Genomic DNA, 18,190 nt, shown 5'->3' with positions numbered 1-18,190 from the left:
GAATTATTCGTGTTTGTATTGTATATGATTTTTATGAAAACATCAGCAACATTACATATTAAATAATATTTGTCATTCATTTACAATTTTCTTCATCAAAAACTACCATCCAAACACATACTCCATTGCTTTAGAAACAAGGCCCGTAGATTTTTGTGGTACATTTTCTGGTGATCTAACTGATTGAGGACTAAGATGTTGATTGTAACCAGCCACCAAAGGCCTTGCATTTTGTATTCTAATTGGTGTACGTGGTGTACCATACTCTGGTGATTGATTAACTCTACCTATATTTGAGAAAGATTTCACGCTTCCATTCATCTTCGTCCGATTTTCCTTATCACCACCTAATATTACACCTTCGTCTGTACAAGGAATCACTCCGATCATAATAGATCCAGAAACAATATTTCCATTGCATGCTAATGCTCTTTGCGCCTCTTGCTCTGAAGCACACTTCAAGTGTATCCAGTTACTTTGAGCATGTGGAGCTGGATGTTTATCAACTATACGTACTCTACTTGAGATATGAGCTAAAACTGTATTAACATCGCTTGGTGGAAAACCAAAAACAGTCACCCACTGAAGAAGACCTTGAGATTCGGTAGTGTTAGGGTTTAATGAACTATCACTAAACATTGAATTGTTCATTGTGTTCATGAAGAGTCTAGACTGATTGCATGGAATGCTTTGATTAGTAATTGATATATAGGGTGATGCTGTTTGAGATGTTTCCAGACTCTCAAACAGTCCTCTTGTTGGTGGTCCACTGGTGTGACTCTCAGTAACTATCTGTGATGTGTTTGAGTTATTAGCTCCACCAAACACAGCCTTCTGACGACTGGTACGATAGTCCGGTGTTCCATAATGTGAAAGGGGAGATGACAAACTTGAATTGCCAATATGCAATTGCTTTGGTGTGTCTTGTGGATTTGTCATGCTTATTTTAGCTGGCTGAAATGACATAATACATACTGTGTAACAAAATGTTACAAAATTTAAAATATATGTTACAAAATTTATTTACCACAGTTGTATCTCCCAAAAGAAAACTTGGAAGATACGCAGAAGCACCTGGACTTCCAGGAGTTTGTACAGGACTTCCAACAGGAGATCCTAATGTCATTGGTTCCATCTAAAAGAAAAAGTTTAAAAGTTAACATGTTAAATTTTATTTCTATAGTATAATATGCATGGTTGTTGAGGTTATAAATATAAAAAGTTTAAATATATGCATACGAGCGATAAATTCATTGAAAAGATATGTATATCTTTTACTACGTACTATTTTCACTTAAAAAATGTTATAAACTATAAACTCTGTGTATTAACGTCAAATATTCACAGCCTAGATCAATCGTTTGATGGATATTTAAATAACGTGCAATATTTGATTTCCACCTACAGATGGCAGGTCGATATCCAGAAAGACAATTGGACAATTTTATAAAATTTATTGCATTACATTCTTCAGGAATCTTAATAAATTTTTCTAAACATTGGATTCTGAAAACATATAAGCTCGTTACAGTAAAAAAGGCAACAAATATTTTAATTCATTTTTCTCTTCAGGATTCAGATTGCAAGAGGGACAGCAAAAACTGAAACGAAAAGGATCACGTGACATAGCGCTAGTGTCGTATATTTTAATTTCGAAAATAGTGGTGGTCGAAACGGTTATTAAGCACTTTCTTGTGCAGAAGGTATGTCTTAAGTCACTGTCAGTGTTATTCGAACATCTTGCATTGTGCGTGTCTCGCTTATTTATACCGATTGACATTTTAATCGTAGCTTCGAACTGACGCTTAAATGGATATTTCGTGTATTTCTTCTGGACTATTAAAAAGTGCTGAAGACTTCTTCGCAGCATCTTTGAACAAGCAATTGCGCAACTGTCGGTGAGTTTTATTATTGCCATTATTTTTCTTTATATGTGCACTAAGAAAAGGAAAAGAAGAAACAAGGGAGAGTATTATAATAGTGAATTTTAATAACGATGAAAATTATGTACATATTTACAACCTCGTAAACGCTGACGTGATATACGACGAAGTACCGGGATCACGATATGCTACTACGCGAGAAACACATTCGCTTTTAGCTCGAAGTATCAAACGTTACGATTTCGTCTTCGTTTTCTTTCCTTCCGTGTGATACTAGGGCGTCGTTCGAAATCGGCCACTCCTCGAAGTGTACTTAAAAAAGGGGATAGAAAACATTTTAGGAAATAATTTAAGTAACGCTTCGAGTTCGTAACAATGGTATTCGAACCTGGCGCCCTTTCGAGGCTAACGTATCCGACAAGAATAATAACAAGAAGGAAATCTGAGTAACAAATAGAACTCTAGCAAGAAGCAACGATATCTTTAACAATATCTAATCAACAATCTTCCTTGTGAAATTATTTTGTGCGAGGAAGACAACTATAATAAATTAGTGAAGTATAATCTTCTTTATAATCTCAAATGGCAGCGATTTTCTCTTCGTTGAAATGAAATTGTAGTGACTATTTCCTGCTTAATATTCGTTTCACGTGATTCTAAGTAATTTCACAAGAAAGAATTCGCTTAAAATTAAAGGAATGTGCGATTTACACCCCTCGGTGTTATATGGACATCTTCTGGGACTTTGGTTCAATGTCACGAATGAAAAGATTTACACAAACATGCATCGAACGCGTGAAACATGAACACGACACACTTAGATATCATTTCCCGCTTCGAAATCTTTTTATCTTAATGTCCTCGTATTAGGGCGCGAGTATTTTTGACATTTTCTCAATTCCTCGGACTTAAACGGGTGCGTTCGCGGGAAATTATTTGCACTGAAGTACTTTAATCATGCTCGAAAATCAGGACGTGAACATGATTAAGTCGCACAACCGTCAAATATAAAAATCTAGGTAAAAATATACACTCATGAATATTATTGCGGCTGAAATTTATGTTGCGCGAGATACACTTTTGAATCAGTGCTGGGTACCATTTAAAAAAATGTAAATTGTAATCAATTTTTGAATCAATTTGAATAAGATTGTACAAAACTGGTCGTTTGAATAGCTATGACGTATAATTATTTTTATATCACGTTGAATTACGAGATAATAATTTGAATATTTCATGCCTTAGAAATCTAACATATTGACTAAAATAGTTTTGTTTGTAATCAAAAAGAAATTTGATTGTAAGAAAATATAACTTTTTAGGAAACTGATTGTTTTAGACATGTGGTCTTAACAATTCGTCAATATACATAATTTTATTATAATTATATTATAAAATTATTTCCAAGCATCGTGCTTTAGTTACTTAAACTATTCCACAAAATATCGATAAAGATTTGCTTATTTATAATTGAAAAGGAATTTGTTATTTCTAGATTCTTATTTACTGTATGAATCATTGTTTAAAAATTTTATGCTTTAGTTACCTGAAATATTTCGTAGGGAACTATATCCTAATATGTATTTAATGTACACTTATAACAATGAATTTATAACAGTTTGTTTGAACTAATGGAAACCCAGCACTGTGATTCATGTAACTAGCTACCAGAAAGTGTTCATAATTGCTTTCCTTTGCGCTTGTACAAAACAATTGTAGGTTCTCGCAATGGATAAGGAGTCTTTCCATAGATCATTTCATTTGAACTGCAAAAACTGATATGCCATAAACATGGAAGTACTCTTATAAAACTGTAGTAAAAAATAATATTATATATGTATATATTGGTGATTGGGAAAGCAACAAGAACTTTATAATTTTCTGGACGACCTAACACACATATGCATAAAGAGACGGATTTATGTTCCCCCTCTTTTTCTTCACTTTGTTCTTTTCTTTTTTTTTTTTGCAATTTTTTTCACCATTTGATTCCATAGATATGTTTTAAACAAGACTTTTTCCTTCACGCAAGAATACATTTAGAGCCTAGAACATACGTTGGTATATTACCAGTGGTGGATCCATGAATCTTTTTATGAAAAAGTGGTAGTAAAGAATAACAAGAGACATTTTCACTTGCACATCAATAAATAGTAATATCAATGGGCCAAAAACATTCATAGTTCTCCTTTCGTGAAAGAAGTTTCCTTTTTCTAAAAAGCTATGACGACTCTTAGATTTAAGGAATAGAAATTCTATATTTGTATTTAGAAAAATGTTAAAGATGTCAAACGTCATCTTAAAGCAGTGTTTTAGATAGATTATCATTTCAATGTACAAATATTTGAAAATGGCTGAAGCAAATGTGATAAGGATGTCGTGTTTTCTATGAAAATTAAAATTTACTATTCAATTGAGAAAAAGAAAGTATTCTGTGGATCCGTCACTGTATGCCGACGACGCTTGGTTGGACGTCACCCTTAACCATGTGTTATCGATATGATGATATTTAATTACGATTACGCGACTTAAAAATTAGTATTAGATACGTTGGAAACGAATTTCCTAAACGTAGTCGTCTTACGCTTTTAGGAAGCAACGTGAAAAAACAGTGTTTCGTTATTATCGCACCAAAGCGATCCATGCGATCGTGGCGACGAGCATCCAATAATAGAGTATTGTTGCTGTTTGACTTCCTGAAACAATAAATTAATTTTGTTTATTGGCGGGGCTAGATAAGAAAAAGAGAGCAAAATAAGATACGGAATAAGCAGAAGAGATGCAAAAGAAATTAGAAATGAAGAGTAGTGAAAGAAGAGGGTGTAACCAAATATTAGTAGTATGTAGAGAAGATGTTACATCTCCTTGATTCTTGATCTTTGGTTGAGTGAATAGACTTTATTCTGACTGTAAGAAAATTATAATATTTCTTGTTGTGACTGTCGTTTCAAAAATCTAGCAAATAATTCCATATTTCAAAGAATATCTTGAATTTATAATATTTAACTTAAAAGACAGAAGAATTTTTCAAGGGGTAAAAAGTAGGAAATGTTTTTTAGCAAGATCCATTGCTTTCGAAAAAATGTCAAAAACAATCAATAGTAAGCTGATCTTACTGAAATTCTACGTTCTTAACGTTAATTCAATTCCCTAAAAAATATTTCCCTCGAATAGCGATTCTCTCTCGATGCCACTTGAATTACCCCCAGAAATATCGTATCGACAAAAATTTCTTCCGTAAATAACAATCCACTTGAGCCTCCTGAGTCAACTAAATAAATAATTGGCCTGCACCAGGCTGTAGCACGGTCAATCATTCTTTGACGTTAAAAATAAGAAAAATTGCGAATGACTAAATGAAATGGAGCGAAGGAAAACGGAAGAAGAGGGTTTCCGGGGTTGCCGAAAGGGAGAGAAACGAGAGGGCGGGAAGCTCATGAACTGATGAGGGGAAAACGGTGATATCCAGACCGGAAGTTTACCATTCGTTAAATCGTTACGAGTGTGGCTTTGCGCCCTGGTCTCGCGGCTCTCCATTACAGGCGCTTTCAGAATCCTCTCGTCCCCTTCCACGTTCGCTTCGTTGCTCTGCAGATAGACGGTCGCTATTGTTGCCAAGCACTTTAGCTTCATGTCGCCCCGTTTGAAGTGTTTGTTGGCGACGCGAAACTCCAAGCCCAATACCGCGGTCTCCAGGCCCTTCTCGTCCACCGCGGTGATGTGCGGCCCCTTCAGGTACTGGGTATCGGCCTGAAATCCCCCCGTGCCCCCTGTTTTGGTAATGGTTGCAATAGAGGCGGGATTGAAACGCGCGTTCTAGCGTCATTTAGCGAGCAGTTTCGAGAAGTTTACGAATTGCTTTCAACTTGGAAGTTAATAGGCCAATCTTGTGAATCTGCTAACCGAGAAAGACGAGTTCATTCGTCGTTCTGTGGGTGGGTCACGTCGGACCAAACAGATCTATTCGTTTTGGGACACTGAGAAAGGAGAAGTTGCAGAGTGAATCATCTTGTGTAACATACAAGTATTAAATTTACATGATATAGAGTCATGGGCCTGTATAAGAAACAAGCAGAAGTTATTCCTTTTTAATTCTTTTAGAGTTTCATGGTTCCTAAGGTTTTGAAGGTCACCTTGATTCTGTGAGGGTAACTCTGTCCTTGAATATTCATACTGCTATGACATGGTTTCTCAAGTTGAAATCAGTCTAGATTTTCTCAAAGAATAGTCCACATTCAAAAGAATAACATTGGTACTGAATATTTCTTTATCAATATATAGTTAAAGGTTAACTCTGTTCACAGCATAAATCGGTCCTTTAATTGTACCAATACGAAAGTGTAGGTAAACTTCTACTAGTCAAAGTTTCTTGCAAAATAATTTTAGGAGAATGTACTTTCATTAACTTAATTAGATTTTACTCTCGAAAATTCATCAATTATCCATCAGCGTTCATGTAGTTACAGCATAGATTGCTCGATAGTTATAGAACTCGTTCATCATAAAAATTAATTATTAATTAAAAAATGTGACAGAAATTTCCGATTAATCTAATAGGGTGAAACTGTCTCACCCCAAATAAATCGAAGAGCTATATATGACTCTCTTTTCTTGCAAGGCCATACCGATTTTACTACATTGAAACGCTCTGTAACCAATCGAAAATAAATGGCGAATTTGTTTGGACGTTACTCAGCCGCGTGGGTACAATATCAAAGGTTTTATTGCTGGGTGCTTACCGGGTCACCGTTGATGAACCAAGTCAACAAAGCGGCAGGTTTCGAGGGTGCGGACGTGCAGTTCATACGAACAACTTCCCCCACCTGGTAGCGATTCCTGCCACCCGTTATTCGTGGCCCTTCGTCGGGGAGAACTGAAATAAACGACGATTTCTGGGTTGCTATTTGGTCGAACACTCTTCACAGCTTGGACGCTTAGAAGCCGAGCTTATTACAATTCAAGACGCTTAGAATTCAGAACAGTTGTTGGGATTCCAATCTCCCGGAATCCAGGACCCTTAGGATTCATCCCAGCCCCGAATTTCAAAGTTTCACGAGCCACTATATTTTAGGGAATTTTCCTCACCGACTACTGTCATGTCCGCGTGGTCGGACACTGTCTGAAAGGCAGGCGCCTCTGCAGACACCTCGCATCGGTATCTTCCCGAACTGGTCAGGTTCACATTGTTGAGCACCACCGATCTCTCCGTTGAATTGTTTATCTGAAAACGCGACGATTGGTTTTCTATGCAAATTTCAAGCAGTTCGATTGTAAAATAATTATACAGAAAATTAGAGATGCATTTGATATTGATATTTAATTCTAGAACACAAATGCTATTCGATATTTTCTTAACACAAATGTTATACTTTATGTTTATCTGTAGATTTTTATTTCTGTGGCAGAATATTGCGAACTGTATTTTTGGTTAACATTCTTTTTATTGAAAATATTTTATTTGGAGTAATTATTACACGGTAATATTCTATGCTAAAAATTTGATTAGTCATGAAAATACAGAGTATTCGTTTTCTAGAATTAATATTCATGCTTGGTAGAATGAATACTAAATAATGGGGGAGAATGAGGGAATATAGACCAATTTTTCTTTTTTGTGAAAAATACATATTAAAAATAAAATTGCATCAACAGAATATGAAAATGGTGGCATATAGAGCTGAGATAATGTATCAGCAGTATTTTAACATGAAAATTCAACTGTTTTGAAACTATGCCAGTTTTACAAAACTGTGTTAAATACAAGCTTTGAGAAAGTGAGGTGGTAATATGGACCAGATCTGAAAAAGTAAAAAAACTCGTAACAGATAGTTTTATTTATTCGCAGATTTTCTATTTTAACATTAAAACAAACTTTCATATTTATTGTAATTACATGTGATACTTTAAGATTATTTATACGTATGCAAAGTTAGATTCAAATAATATAGCCAATATTGTCAAATCCTGACAAATGTATATTTATCCCTGTCTCAGGTATGAATTTCATGTGCCAATTCAAAGTCAACCTCAAAGGAAACCAATAACAATGCCAACATGAATGTAATATTGTACATATGTACATATGTTGTGTTTGCAAAGTGACTGTGTGTAGGAGACGACGTAATGCAGTACCATAAACAACGTTATGTATAGAATTGTGAAACAGTAATACCGCTATTATTGAACAGAATGAAGAGTTAGTATATTCGCTTAAATGTCGTTTAAGTATCGATATCAATTATTGAGAATTATTTTGTTCATCGCTATATCGATGGTTACAAATTTCAATCACTCAGAGGTGATAGAACAACGATTGAGAGGAAATTTGGTTTCAAGTATCTTTCATGTACCTAAAATAAACTGTGTGATTGACCAGGGTGTACAAGAAAGTAATCAAACAATATAGCGAGGACTAGTTTTGAACAAGCATGAATGGCCAAGTCACGTAAGCTGGCATATACAGTCTTTACTCGAAGAACGCTTGGTTTTGTTTTTAAGACCCATTCATTCGTCGATCATTCGCCATTCATATGTTTGACGCTACTCAGTTATAATAAATTTTGTGATCAGCTATGAGTGTTCGTCGTGATACAAAAACCGAGCGTTCAACGAGGAGACACTGTGATTCGCTGTTTTTGTTGAAGACTCACGTTCACGTTGACACCAGGAACCCTGAAAGTCTGCACAGTGGGCACGTCCCTGGGTACGTAACGGTAAAACTCGTGGCCGTCTTTGTACCATTTCACCGAGTACAATAGCTCCTTGTCCAGGTTGAAGTTGCACTGCATGCGAACCGTCTCGTTTAGGACCACGTGCTGGGGTATCTGAAGAGCAGTCATTCGAAGGGCCAGGATACCTGAAAAGCACCTGACTTGTACATTGCATTCTCGTCGTTTCACCTTGTGAAATTAGCTGTCGTCAGATTTTTCATTTCGTTTCCTTTATGTGGGAAAAAGGCAGTATGCTTGATGCTTGATTACATTACATAGAAGATTGCGAAATATTATTCGTATTTAAAAATGTTATCAAAAATAGGGAATCAAGAGTAGTGTTAGGAACAAATTGCTAATTTAATGCTAATTTACGTCTTATTGTCGGTATCTATACGTTCATTAGATGAAAAGGGTTTCTTGTGTAATTCTCCTGTAATTCTGGATCACCCTGTATATGTTTAAAAAAATGGGCTTCTAATTCTTCAAGGTATATATATACACTTTTTGGGTTATTTCACTTTATATTTGTTACGTTGAACTCAATCATAAGACGAATTATGGCTGGCAACTATGGGCTGTCTGACCACGCACTGAGATATTCTACTGTATACTGCAAAGTGGTAGTCGGTTTACGGACTTTAATTTAGGTTTACGACTCCCTGGTGATGTTTGATCATTCTTAAGATTTTGCTAGCTCATTTCACGGAGTGTTTATTGGTGGACCTACAGATTTGTTATCTGCTTCGCTTAATTCTTTTTGTGATAAATGAATATAGTTCATAATGATGACGCAATAAATTAAAGGTTTTTCTACTGATTCCGCCGATATTGCGTACAGTTGGTTAAGTTGGATTCATAAAAACAATCCTTGTTATAATTAAACTCTTTTATTTTTATTTCATGCTATGCACTCCGTCTGAAATATGTATTCGAATAGTTTAAAACCGTATACCGAGCATTTTTACTGTGTACTTGACAACTCTGCGAGTGTGACCAAGTGTAAAGAGTATGTACCTTAAAATATGTTCAAATTTACAAGTTCTTAAAATAAGCGTAATTCCTTGTATCTCGTAAGCTACATGCCCTCAAATGGAGACATTGATTTATTCGACTCAGTGTCTTCACAAATTAACAAAGATTCACTCAAAAGTGATCATTCCATTTGAGTTGTCCTCGTCGAACTATTCAATGAACGAACTCCTTCACTCTCACATTCTATTTACTGCGTCACGTTCAAAATTACATCTGCGCATGCAATTTAATCTCCTCGCCCACAAGCGATTGGCATACCTAAACCCGCGTCTGAGCACACTCTGCCCTATTCTACTTTCTATACAATTCCACGCTCGACGAAAATCGCAGTGCCGTTTTTCTAAATTTCTTCCTTCCTCCGCTATCCCCCGTTCTCCTACACGCGATTCTCGCCCAGACAGTCCTCCGCGGTTCAGTACAATCGCCGTGACTAAACTAAAAATCAGCCTCGTAAAACACAAGAGCACAGGCCACTTTTGCACGACAATTTTCCTAGTAAACGTCTGTAACTGCTCTGCCAACTGCGTCCTAATCCTCTTACGGTTTAAGCTTCTTAAAATTACCCGGTCGAACGGGAATACTTCTGACGACAATCGCGGAAACGCGAGACCGAACAGGAGAACGGGAATTAATCGGGCATTTTCTGCAATTCCAATCGACTTCACCTTTAAACACAGCGTCAGGGAGGGGAGCGCCATAGAGGGAGGGAAAGAGGAGCGAGAGAGGGGGAGATAGAGAGAGAGAAAGAGAGAGAGAGAGAGAGAGAGAGAGAGAGAGAGAGAGAGAGAGAGAGAGAGAGAGAGAGAGAGAGAGAGAGACAGAAGTTATTGGAAACGATAGGGAACAATTAAATTGTATCGTCGTCAGCGGTACGGAATTAGCGAATTTCCGTTCATCGATGCTCTCTGCGCTCCGCGTCCCCAGAATGCGCTCTCGCGGGGACGGAAAATCAGCGATTTTCAGCCGATATTCAGCCGATTCAGCGACGTAAATTACAAAAGCGGCCGCTTTTTCACGAACGTCAAGTGTTAAAACGGCATCGAGAGGTCCGCCCTGCCGATTCCTGGCCCTCTTTATTTTCTATTATACCTATCCACCATTATCCCGCTTTCGGTTGTTGGGTACGCGCGGACCCGCGCTAAACGCTGCGCAAGAGCGCAGTTGCAGTTTTTCGAGTGGGCTTAATTAAGTTCCACCCCCTTGAAGCGTATGTATCAACCGGCCCGTTTTGTCCGCGTTGCTTGCGAAATGGATGAAGCCTGGAGAACCAGTTTGTAGTCTCGTTTCGTGTAATTCATTGAATGTTCGGTGAATGGGCCCTCAATCGCGGCGGATTTCGAGGGCTTCAACTTATGGGAATGTGAACTTTGATTCTGTTCAAGTTTCATCGCGTCAAAGTATCTTGAATACCTATATTTTAGGAGGACCGTGAAGGACCCAGTTGCTGATCGGGACCCAATTCCTGATCATTTAAATACGTGTATGAAATTTATTTTGATAAAAATTTGTGCCGAAAGGTTAGTAAATAATTGGTACCTATTTTGATATTTATACATGAAATTTAATAGTTGGGAGTGGAACATAGTTTAGGTGATGAGGTATTGCTCCTCTTATATGTTTTACTTTAAGAACTAAATTGTTATTTAATTATATTTACAAGGGATATCAGTTTAGTGTCATCTTCCGATTTTGATGAAACTTGATGTACAAGTAGTGCACTGAAAAATATTAAACACGTATTTTTTTACCTGCTGATACTCATGTTTAGGGGGTGAAAACTACCCCAAAGTTGGGGTGGAAAATATATTTTCGTAAATATCTCTAAAACTAATGTAGGTAGAGAAAAGTGGTAAATATACAAAATGTGTTGTTTTTTATAAGCTATTAAATGACATAAACGAAATTCGAGGATTTACAAAAGTGTATTTTCCACCGTAATTTTGGGGATGATCTTCCCTTGGTAAATATAAATATCAACAGCTAAAGAAATACTAGTCTAATATAATTTGATACTCAATTCATACAACAAATTTCATCAAAATCAAAAGATGACACTAAAGTGATTTTCCTCGTTAGTATAAAAGTTACAGGGATTTGAACAATATTTGATTTTCTATATTTATTTTGATTTTTGAGCCTATAAATATTGATCATCTTTCCATTTTAGGAACATTAGAAGTATTCTCTATTTTAGAAACATCGTTAATTAATGCAAACCTAGTCTAAGTCCATTTCAGAATAGAGATTTTAAAAATCTGATGAATATATCATGGGTTCTGAATATTAAATTTTGAGTTTATGGGTATCAAATATTCATTTTCCTTCGATCTTTTAATCTGAATATGCGTCCATATGCATGAAACTAACGGATATCGAATTTCAGATTTCTCTTATAATTATATTTCTAAAAGATTCAAACCCTGAGTTGTGTATACGACGAATGATTTCGGATCGCTATAAAATTGCGGAGGTTGATGTCCGCGGGGTTAATATTCCATTCGGGTCAATTTGTACCTTTTGTCGTATTTTTGGGCAAGTCTCGTCAGATCTGGTTACATTTATCGGAAACGTTTCCTCCCATTCAGCGGTGTTCCATATAGTACACGCGAAAACCTATCTTCCACGCTGGAAATCAATATTTTGTGGCCCTAAAACGGACGATGGAAACTCCAAATGGATGGCAGACATCGTACCCCTCAAAATCAATTACAAACAGTCTCGAAATATTTTACGAAATGCAGAAAGGATCAGAACAGTAGGAGTGTTCTTAAAATAGCTAATAAAAGATGGAAACCTGTACTAAAACGGCATTAAGCTGTCTTCTCGGGAAGCCACAAAAAAGTTCCATATAAGTGGCCCTAAAGAGACCTATTTCGCCCTTATTCGAGACGAAATCATCCCCTTGCCGACTATCGATCTGTTTTTGTTGAAAATTGAGAAAAGAAGACCCGAGGGGTAAGTGCACCTGAGGCGGTGGCAATTTTGGAAAACGCCAGGACGGAATTTCCAACCGTGTCAGCCGCTAATGAAACAGCCCAGGATCACCGATATATATCGCTGCGTCTTGTCGGGTTGTGTCGAAAGGTAGACGCTGGCGTCGCGACGCTGCTCGCACGTGCTCGTGACGGACACGGACATGGTCGATTTAATTAAAGGCAATCGGACGAGGGTCGGACGAAACTGTCGAGATGGTAGGTTAATCAGCAGTCAGATATATGCTTTGATTATTTACTGGCTGTATTATCGTTGGCGGTCGTTCGCTTATGTTGCGAATTAAACGGCCACGCCGCGCCACCGACGTTAATCTCCAGCTCGCGTGCGACAACGGTATTTTTTCGAGGCCCGAATTATCGAATTTTCTGTCACAGTCGTTGTAAAGAATTTAGAGGCGTCGCGCTCTCTACAGGCTAACTCAAATTAGGAGGGGGGGAATGAAATGGCTGGTTAAGCGACGTCACGTTCGCTTGAGAGGTCACATCTATTCAGGGACCCCGAGGAGAGAAGTACAAATTCAGGAATTTTTTTTTTTTAGAGGAAAGGCATAGTGGAAATTACGTCAAGAATTTTTTTACCAGATGGGCGGTTCATTGGGTAAATTTTCAGGTGAATTTTAGTTAAAGGATCTTTACAATTGAAGAGGATATTGTGGATGATAAAATACTTATAAAAAAGTGTACTATCACTGGTATGTCACATATTTTATTTTCAAATGAATATCACACGGTGAAGAATGAAAATGTTAAAGGTTGAAATTCTACTTTTAGTAAGCTTTAAAATTTATTTGACCATTTTTGTTTATCGTTTATGTTAGCCAATATTCGTCAGTCAACGCGCAACATGTCGAACGAATTACTCGTTTCGTATCAGCAACAACATGTTACTTATTAATATTTTTCGGTATAAATTGGGTTTGATTTTCACCTATATCTTTTTTAAAAAAAAGTTTTAAAATCTGTATTTTTCAAAGGTTTGTTCGAAAATAGATGTTTCTAAGTTTGAAATAATCTAATGTCATATAATAACTGAGATATTTAAACTTTCTTTTTAGAATGTTTGCATATGACTGCCTGTTTGATTGCAGCTGTCTGATTGTAGATAGAAGCCCTTCAAAAAAGACTACTCAAAGGAATAATCAATCAAGATAAGTGTACCTATCGTTAAAATTTTCTGTTTTTCATACGTCACAGAGCTTGAATCTACAGAAACATTAGATACCATCTTGTTAAATTCTGTCACATTCTCCAAACTCATTTTTTGTCTCAGTTCTACCTCACTTGATAGCTACACTTATCTAGATTAATAATTTCTTTGCGTTCCGTTTTTCAAATAAGCTTCATAGTCGCCATATGCAAATTCTGTAACTCATATGTGGAGACACGCCCCAAATTATTATTAGATATCTTATTCACTATAAATGATCATCGAAATAAAAATATACTAGTCATTATCTCAGAATTTATTACCAGCAGCAAGCTTCTACATAGAATGTGAAATGCACAATTCTAAAGTCAATAACTGCGCTGACAACTCCTATTTATCGCGTCAGAATGAAGATTAACAGTGTCGCAAAATGATACACTATTTCCAAGAAACAATGGACACAGGCATGAGCTTATAACGAGTAAACACTATAGCCTCTTGAGAATGGGAACACCAACCCAACCGACGACGCCACTAGCCTCGCGAAAGCGTATCACGATAGGTCGTTAACTCAAGTACTCTAATTGGCTCAATTTCCAATAAAGCTCACGATTCACGGTGACCAGTTCGGGCCTCGTTTAAATAAAACAATACTCCTCGTGCAAAACGCCCTTCGAACCCCGTCCAACGCTGGCAGAACCGCGTTCATTCATTCTTTCAGCCTCCTAATTCCCCGAACAAGGTAATTACGCCCCACGGAGTTTCGTTTCTCGCGGCCTGATTGCGTTTTTGAGAGCTTCGAGGCGAACACTTCCAAGCAGATAATTGTGGGCTCGTCGTGTCGCGTAATTCCTCTTAATTTCTGCGGACGTGAGCCATTTGAGGGGACGAGACGTCTGAGTAGTTCTTTGTTAATCGCTGAATAGTGGATACCTTTTCTCGGGCTAAGAAATGCTGGATCTTTTCATAATTTCCTTGAAAACGAATGGTAGATAGCGAACAACTCGACTAATTAAATAGAATTGATAATTGACTACAATTAAAGAAGAATTATGTAGAGAATCGCCGTCTCGTCCTGGTTTGAAACGAATAGTTGAACGATCTAGTTTGATAGTGTCTAGAAATTCGAGAATATCCGTGATCGAGATTTTTCCGTGGAAACTTTTATTCAGACTCGGAATTTATCCACTTTTCCGCTTATCCTCGGCAGCTCCAGCGTCCCCGAGAATCCTATTTCTATCCTCGACAAAGCGGATCCTATCTAAATGTCTGTTGGTTACCGCATTACCGTCGTTTCCTCTCGCGCGCGCTTTCTGCGCGAAGGAAATTTGTGCCCAACCTGCTGCAGGTTCCAACCACCTACCGACGCACGGTTGAGCGTTCATCGGAAAATGGAGTTCTAATTCCATGACATTTTGGAAGCAATTCCCCGTTAGAAATCATTTCTTTGCTCGCTGAACGCTGGGCCACGGTCTGAAAGAAGTCTGGAAGAACGGGTACTTCGTTCCACGACGTAGAAAACAATGGAAAAATCGTGCCTCTTTGTTGGCTCAACTATTCTCACGATACGTTGCTCGTGAAACAGGTCGTTCCATGTCTCGATATAGTCATAACCGTGGTATTCCATTTTACGATCTCTACTGAGCGAGGCGAAGAAGAATCGCGCTTGGTGCAACCGAGATCTGATTTAGACATGAGTGAGATCAAGAGGAAACATGAAAATTGAAAGAATATATGAAATACTTAATGAAGATTCAATTTGGATCTATCTTAAACTGAATACAAAGTTAGCTGAAACTGCAGCTTGTAGAAAAAGTAGCTAAGTTAGAGGTTTGAGATATTCTAAATGGAAAAAGGAGATCCAGAGTCCTAGAGAATCAAATTCAAATATAACCCAACTCTATTTAAAACTTAGCCTTCAGGAAAAACTAGCCCAGTTAGAGCTTTGAGGTACTCTAAATGGAAAAAGGAGAACCTAGAGAGAGACCTAGAGGATCTAACTCAAATATAACCCAAACCTAATTGAAACTTAGCCTTCAGCATAAATTGCCAAGTTAGAGCTTTCAAATATCCTAAATAAAAATAGAGACACCAGAGGCTTCGAAAAACTAAACTTAACCAAAAACTAGTTTAACCTTATCTCCACGAAAAAATAGCCAAATTAGAGTTTCTAAGTATCACAAATGAAAAAAGGAGAGGCAAATAAGTGTTTCTTGGAGATGCATCGGAATTGGTATTCATCTACCAAGTCCTTCCTAACGGAAGAACGGAGATGGTCGCACTCAGGATATCTAGATTACGCAAATTACACGCTTGGGACGGAGATCGATGACGCTCGGATGCCACAAGCTCATTGTCCACCTGGCAAACGCGTAGATCGGAATCGTACAAACATCCAAACAATGCGAACAGTCGCGTGGACATCCCCGTATCGCCTCGGTATTGACGATCACGATATCTTCAACTGGTCGGTCGCGCACGGCTAACTCAATCGTCCGGTGACAAACGTTTATTTACTGGCAGAGAAGTAACGAACGTCGACGATTGCGAATGCTAGCGACTCATTGAACCTATTGTAGAAAATGTACATTCTCACGCAATAGGACCCCTGGGTTAAGCAGATATTTTCACAGACCTATTTCAAGAAGAACCTTATTCCCAAATGGAAATTGATATCGAGGGTTCAGGAGGACCTTATTTTATACACTGTGGGCATCTGAGATCCCTCGTAATAAGAAAAATACGTCGTAGAATCATCCATCAACACCCTACACATTCACAAGGGATTAGGACACCTGCTCCATGCACGACCATAGCAAGAAAGGGGACTTCGCCACCTGGAATATCTGTCCCCAAGAGGACGAAGCTCCCAGTCTGACCAGACACCCGCCAAAGCTACTTGCTCGTCTGACACCCTAGCAGTCCACGAACCTGGGCACCTCGGCCAACTTTCCTAACGCATAGTTCCGTCAGACTACTGGTCAAAGGAGCATCCAGGCCTACCTGAGTGAACCACGAACGCGAGGATCGCGACCAGCTTGGACGTGAGTGTCCCTCGTATCGTGTCAAGCGTCATCCTCGCAGCGTATCCTCGTCCCATCGAGCATGGAATCCTGCGAATCCTTCGTCGGCACCGTCACTGACCAGCCATCGTCGTCTGCCGCCGTCAGTTCACTGTTTCACGCACACGTTCCGCGAAATCGATCTCTCTTTCGCCGACCTTCTGTCTCTCTCTTTCTCTGTTTGCCCCGCAGTTTCTCGGACACGATCGCGGAAAGTCCGTCGACGCACGTCGACCTTCGAGGATGAGGACGGTCAGCGGGTGTCGGCCGGGCACATTATTTTCCACGTTCCACTGTGCACTAATTGAAAATCTATACGGGCAGCGGGAGAGAGAAGCGGACGGCCGCTATTGCGGCAACGGGGCACACACCAGCAGAAGGAACAGAGGTGCTGGTGTGTTGCTGCTGCTGCTGCTGAGGCTGCTGCTGCTGCTGCTGCTGCTGCTACCACTGATGCTCCCTTGGTGGTGGTGGTGGCGGTGGTGGTGGCAGGGGGGAAGGGCGGAGGAGTAGCTGGGAGCCACGGGAACAGGGAGCAGAGCGTGGAGGGAGACGGGGCGATTTCGAGTCGGTTCCTGGGCGACTGCGCCGTTCTCCAAGTCGATGATCGCTGCAAAACTCTCCGTCTCGCTCTGCGACGCTGCGCCAGAGCGAGGGAGAGGCCCTTTCGCTGCGACGCGTGTGTGTGCAGGCGCTAACGAAATTGGGGGAAATACGCTACGCTCCGGCCGACTCTTCCGCCAGGAATTATGCGGATTTTTGGTCTCAGTCGATTGCGTTCCCTTGGTTCCGCCATGGAAACCTGGGCCAGGGGTTCAGCGATCACGGGACTACCTGTTTCAAAGCTGCCCCGCTGGTGTACTAATGCTCGATTGACAAATTGAGTGACAGCGGATGAAGGGCTTCGGGAATGGATCGGCCTGTATGGAAAATCGAATTGCCCTGCGTGGAAATAGGAATGTGGAGAGTTGGGGCAGCAAATTGGACGATATTTGGGAATGGTTGAATCACTTAGATGGAAGATAAAAAGGGGCCGTGATAAATAAAATAGATTGGATGTCCTAGTTGAGCAGTTCTTGGTTGATAGAAACCGTTTGATGAAAGTATGTAAAAGTATTTTGGCGTGGGATAGAAATAATCAAATTATTTATATTCATCTCTTTTAATTAATGGAAGAATATTATTTTGTATAAATATTATACTTAAGAGTTTGATCTTGATTGTTTTCTATAAGCTTAGAATTTATTGTCTGTTTTATAAAAAATGAGAGTTAGGGAAAATAAGACATCCTTTATTCTTTTCTTTTTTGGTATTTCACTCTAAAGCAGAAACAATAACACTTCGCTATTATTCCTAATTA

General features: G+C 38.7%; 3 protein-coding genes across 5 annotated transcripts in view; 1 reads left to right on the top strand and 2 right to left on the bottom strand.

Moving 5' to 3' along the window:
* Window positions 1-55: 55 nt before the first annotated feature.
* Window positions 56-1,393, bottom strand: LOC143180561 (nucleoporin Nup35-like). Of its 3 annotated transcripts, none has more exons than XM_076380378.1 (3): window positions 1,286-1,393; window positions 1,028-1,135; window positions 56-954 (listed from the first exon to the last, which is right to left on the bottom strand). In XM_076380378.1, the coding sequence occupies exons 2-3, from the start codon at window positions 1,133-1,135 to the stop codon at window positions 103-105; spliced, it is 960 nt and encodes a 319-aa protein (XP_076236493.1). In that variant the 5' UTR covers window positions 1,286-1,393; the 3' UTR covers window positions 56-102. The 3 variants fall into 3 exon arrangements, with proteins under 3 accessions (XP_076236493.1, XP_076236491.1, XP_076236492.1); XM_076380376.1 differs by having other exon boundaries at window positions 1,240-1,355; XM_076380377.1 differs by having other exon boundaries at window positions 1,031-1,135; window positions 1,240-1,355.
* A 274-nt stretch (window positions 1,394-1,667) lies between these two features.
* LOC143180139 (uncharacterized) overlaps window positions 1,668-18,190 on the top strand; it is a 116,280-nt gene continuing 99,757 nt past the window's right edge. The window contains exons 1-2 of the mRNA XM_076379672.1: window positions 1,668-1,703; window positions 1,792-1,898. Of these exons, the coding sequence (XP_076235787.1) occupies window positions 1,810-1,898 (89 nt within the window). The 5' untranslated portion in view covers window positions 1,668-1,703; window positions 1,792-1,809. The remainder of the gene's footprint in view (window positions 1,704-1,791; window positions 1,899-18,190) is intronic.
* LOC143180141 (uncharacterized) lies at window positions 4,442-17,153 on the bottom strand. The gene is made up of 6 exons (XM_076379674.1): window positions 16,772-17,153; window positions 8,534-8,739; window positions 6,969-7,104; window positions 6,623-6,756; window positions 5,366-5,633; window positions 4,442-4,579 (listed from the first exon to the last, which is right to left on the bottom strand). The coding sequence occupies exons 1-6, from the start codon at window positions 16,866-16,868 to the stop codon at window positions 4,506-4,508; spliced, it is 915 nt and encodes a 304-aa protein (XP_076235789.1). The 5' UTR covers window positions 16,869-17,153; the 3' UTR covers window positions 4,442-4,505.

Source organism: Calliopsis andreniformis, chromosome 6 (assembly GCF_051401765.1).
Source record: "Calliopsis andreniformis isolate RMS-2024a chromosome 6, iyCalAndr_principal, whole genome shotgun sequence".
Taxonomy (NCBI): domain Eukaryota; kingdom Metazoa; phylum Arthropoda; class Insecta; order Hymenoptera; family Andrenidae; genus Calliopsis; species Calliopsis andreniformis.
Note: the sequence above shows the minus strand (reverse complement) of the source record. Positions and strands in the feature narration are given on the sequence as shown.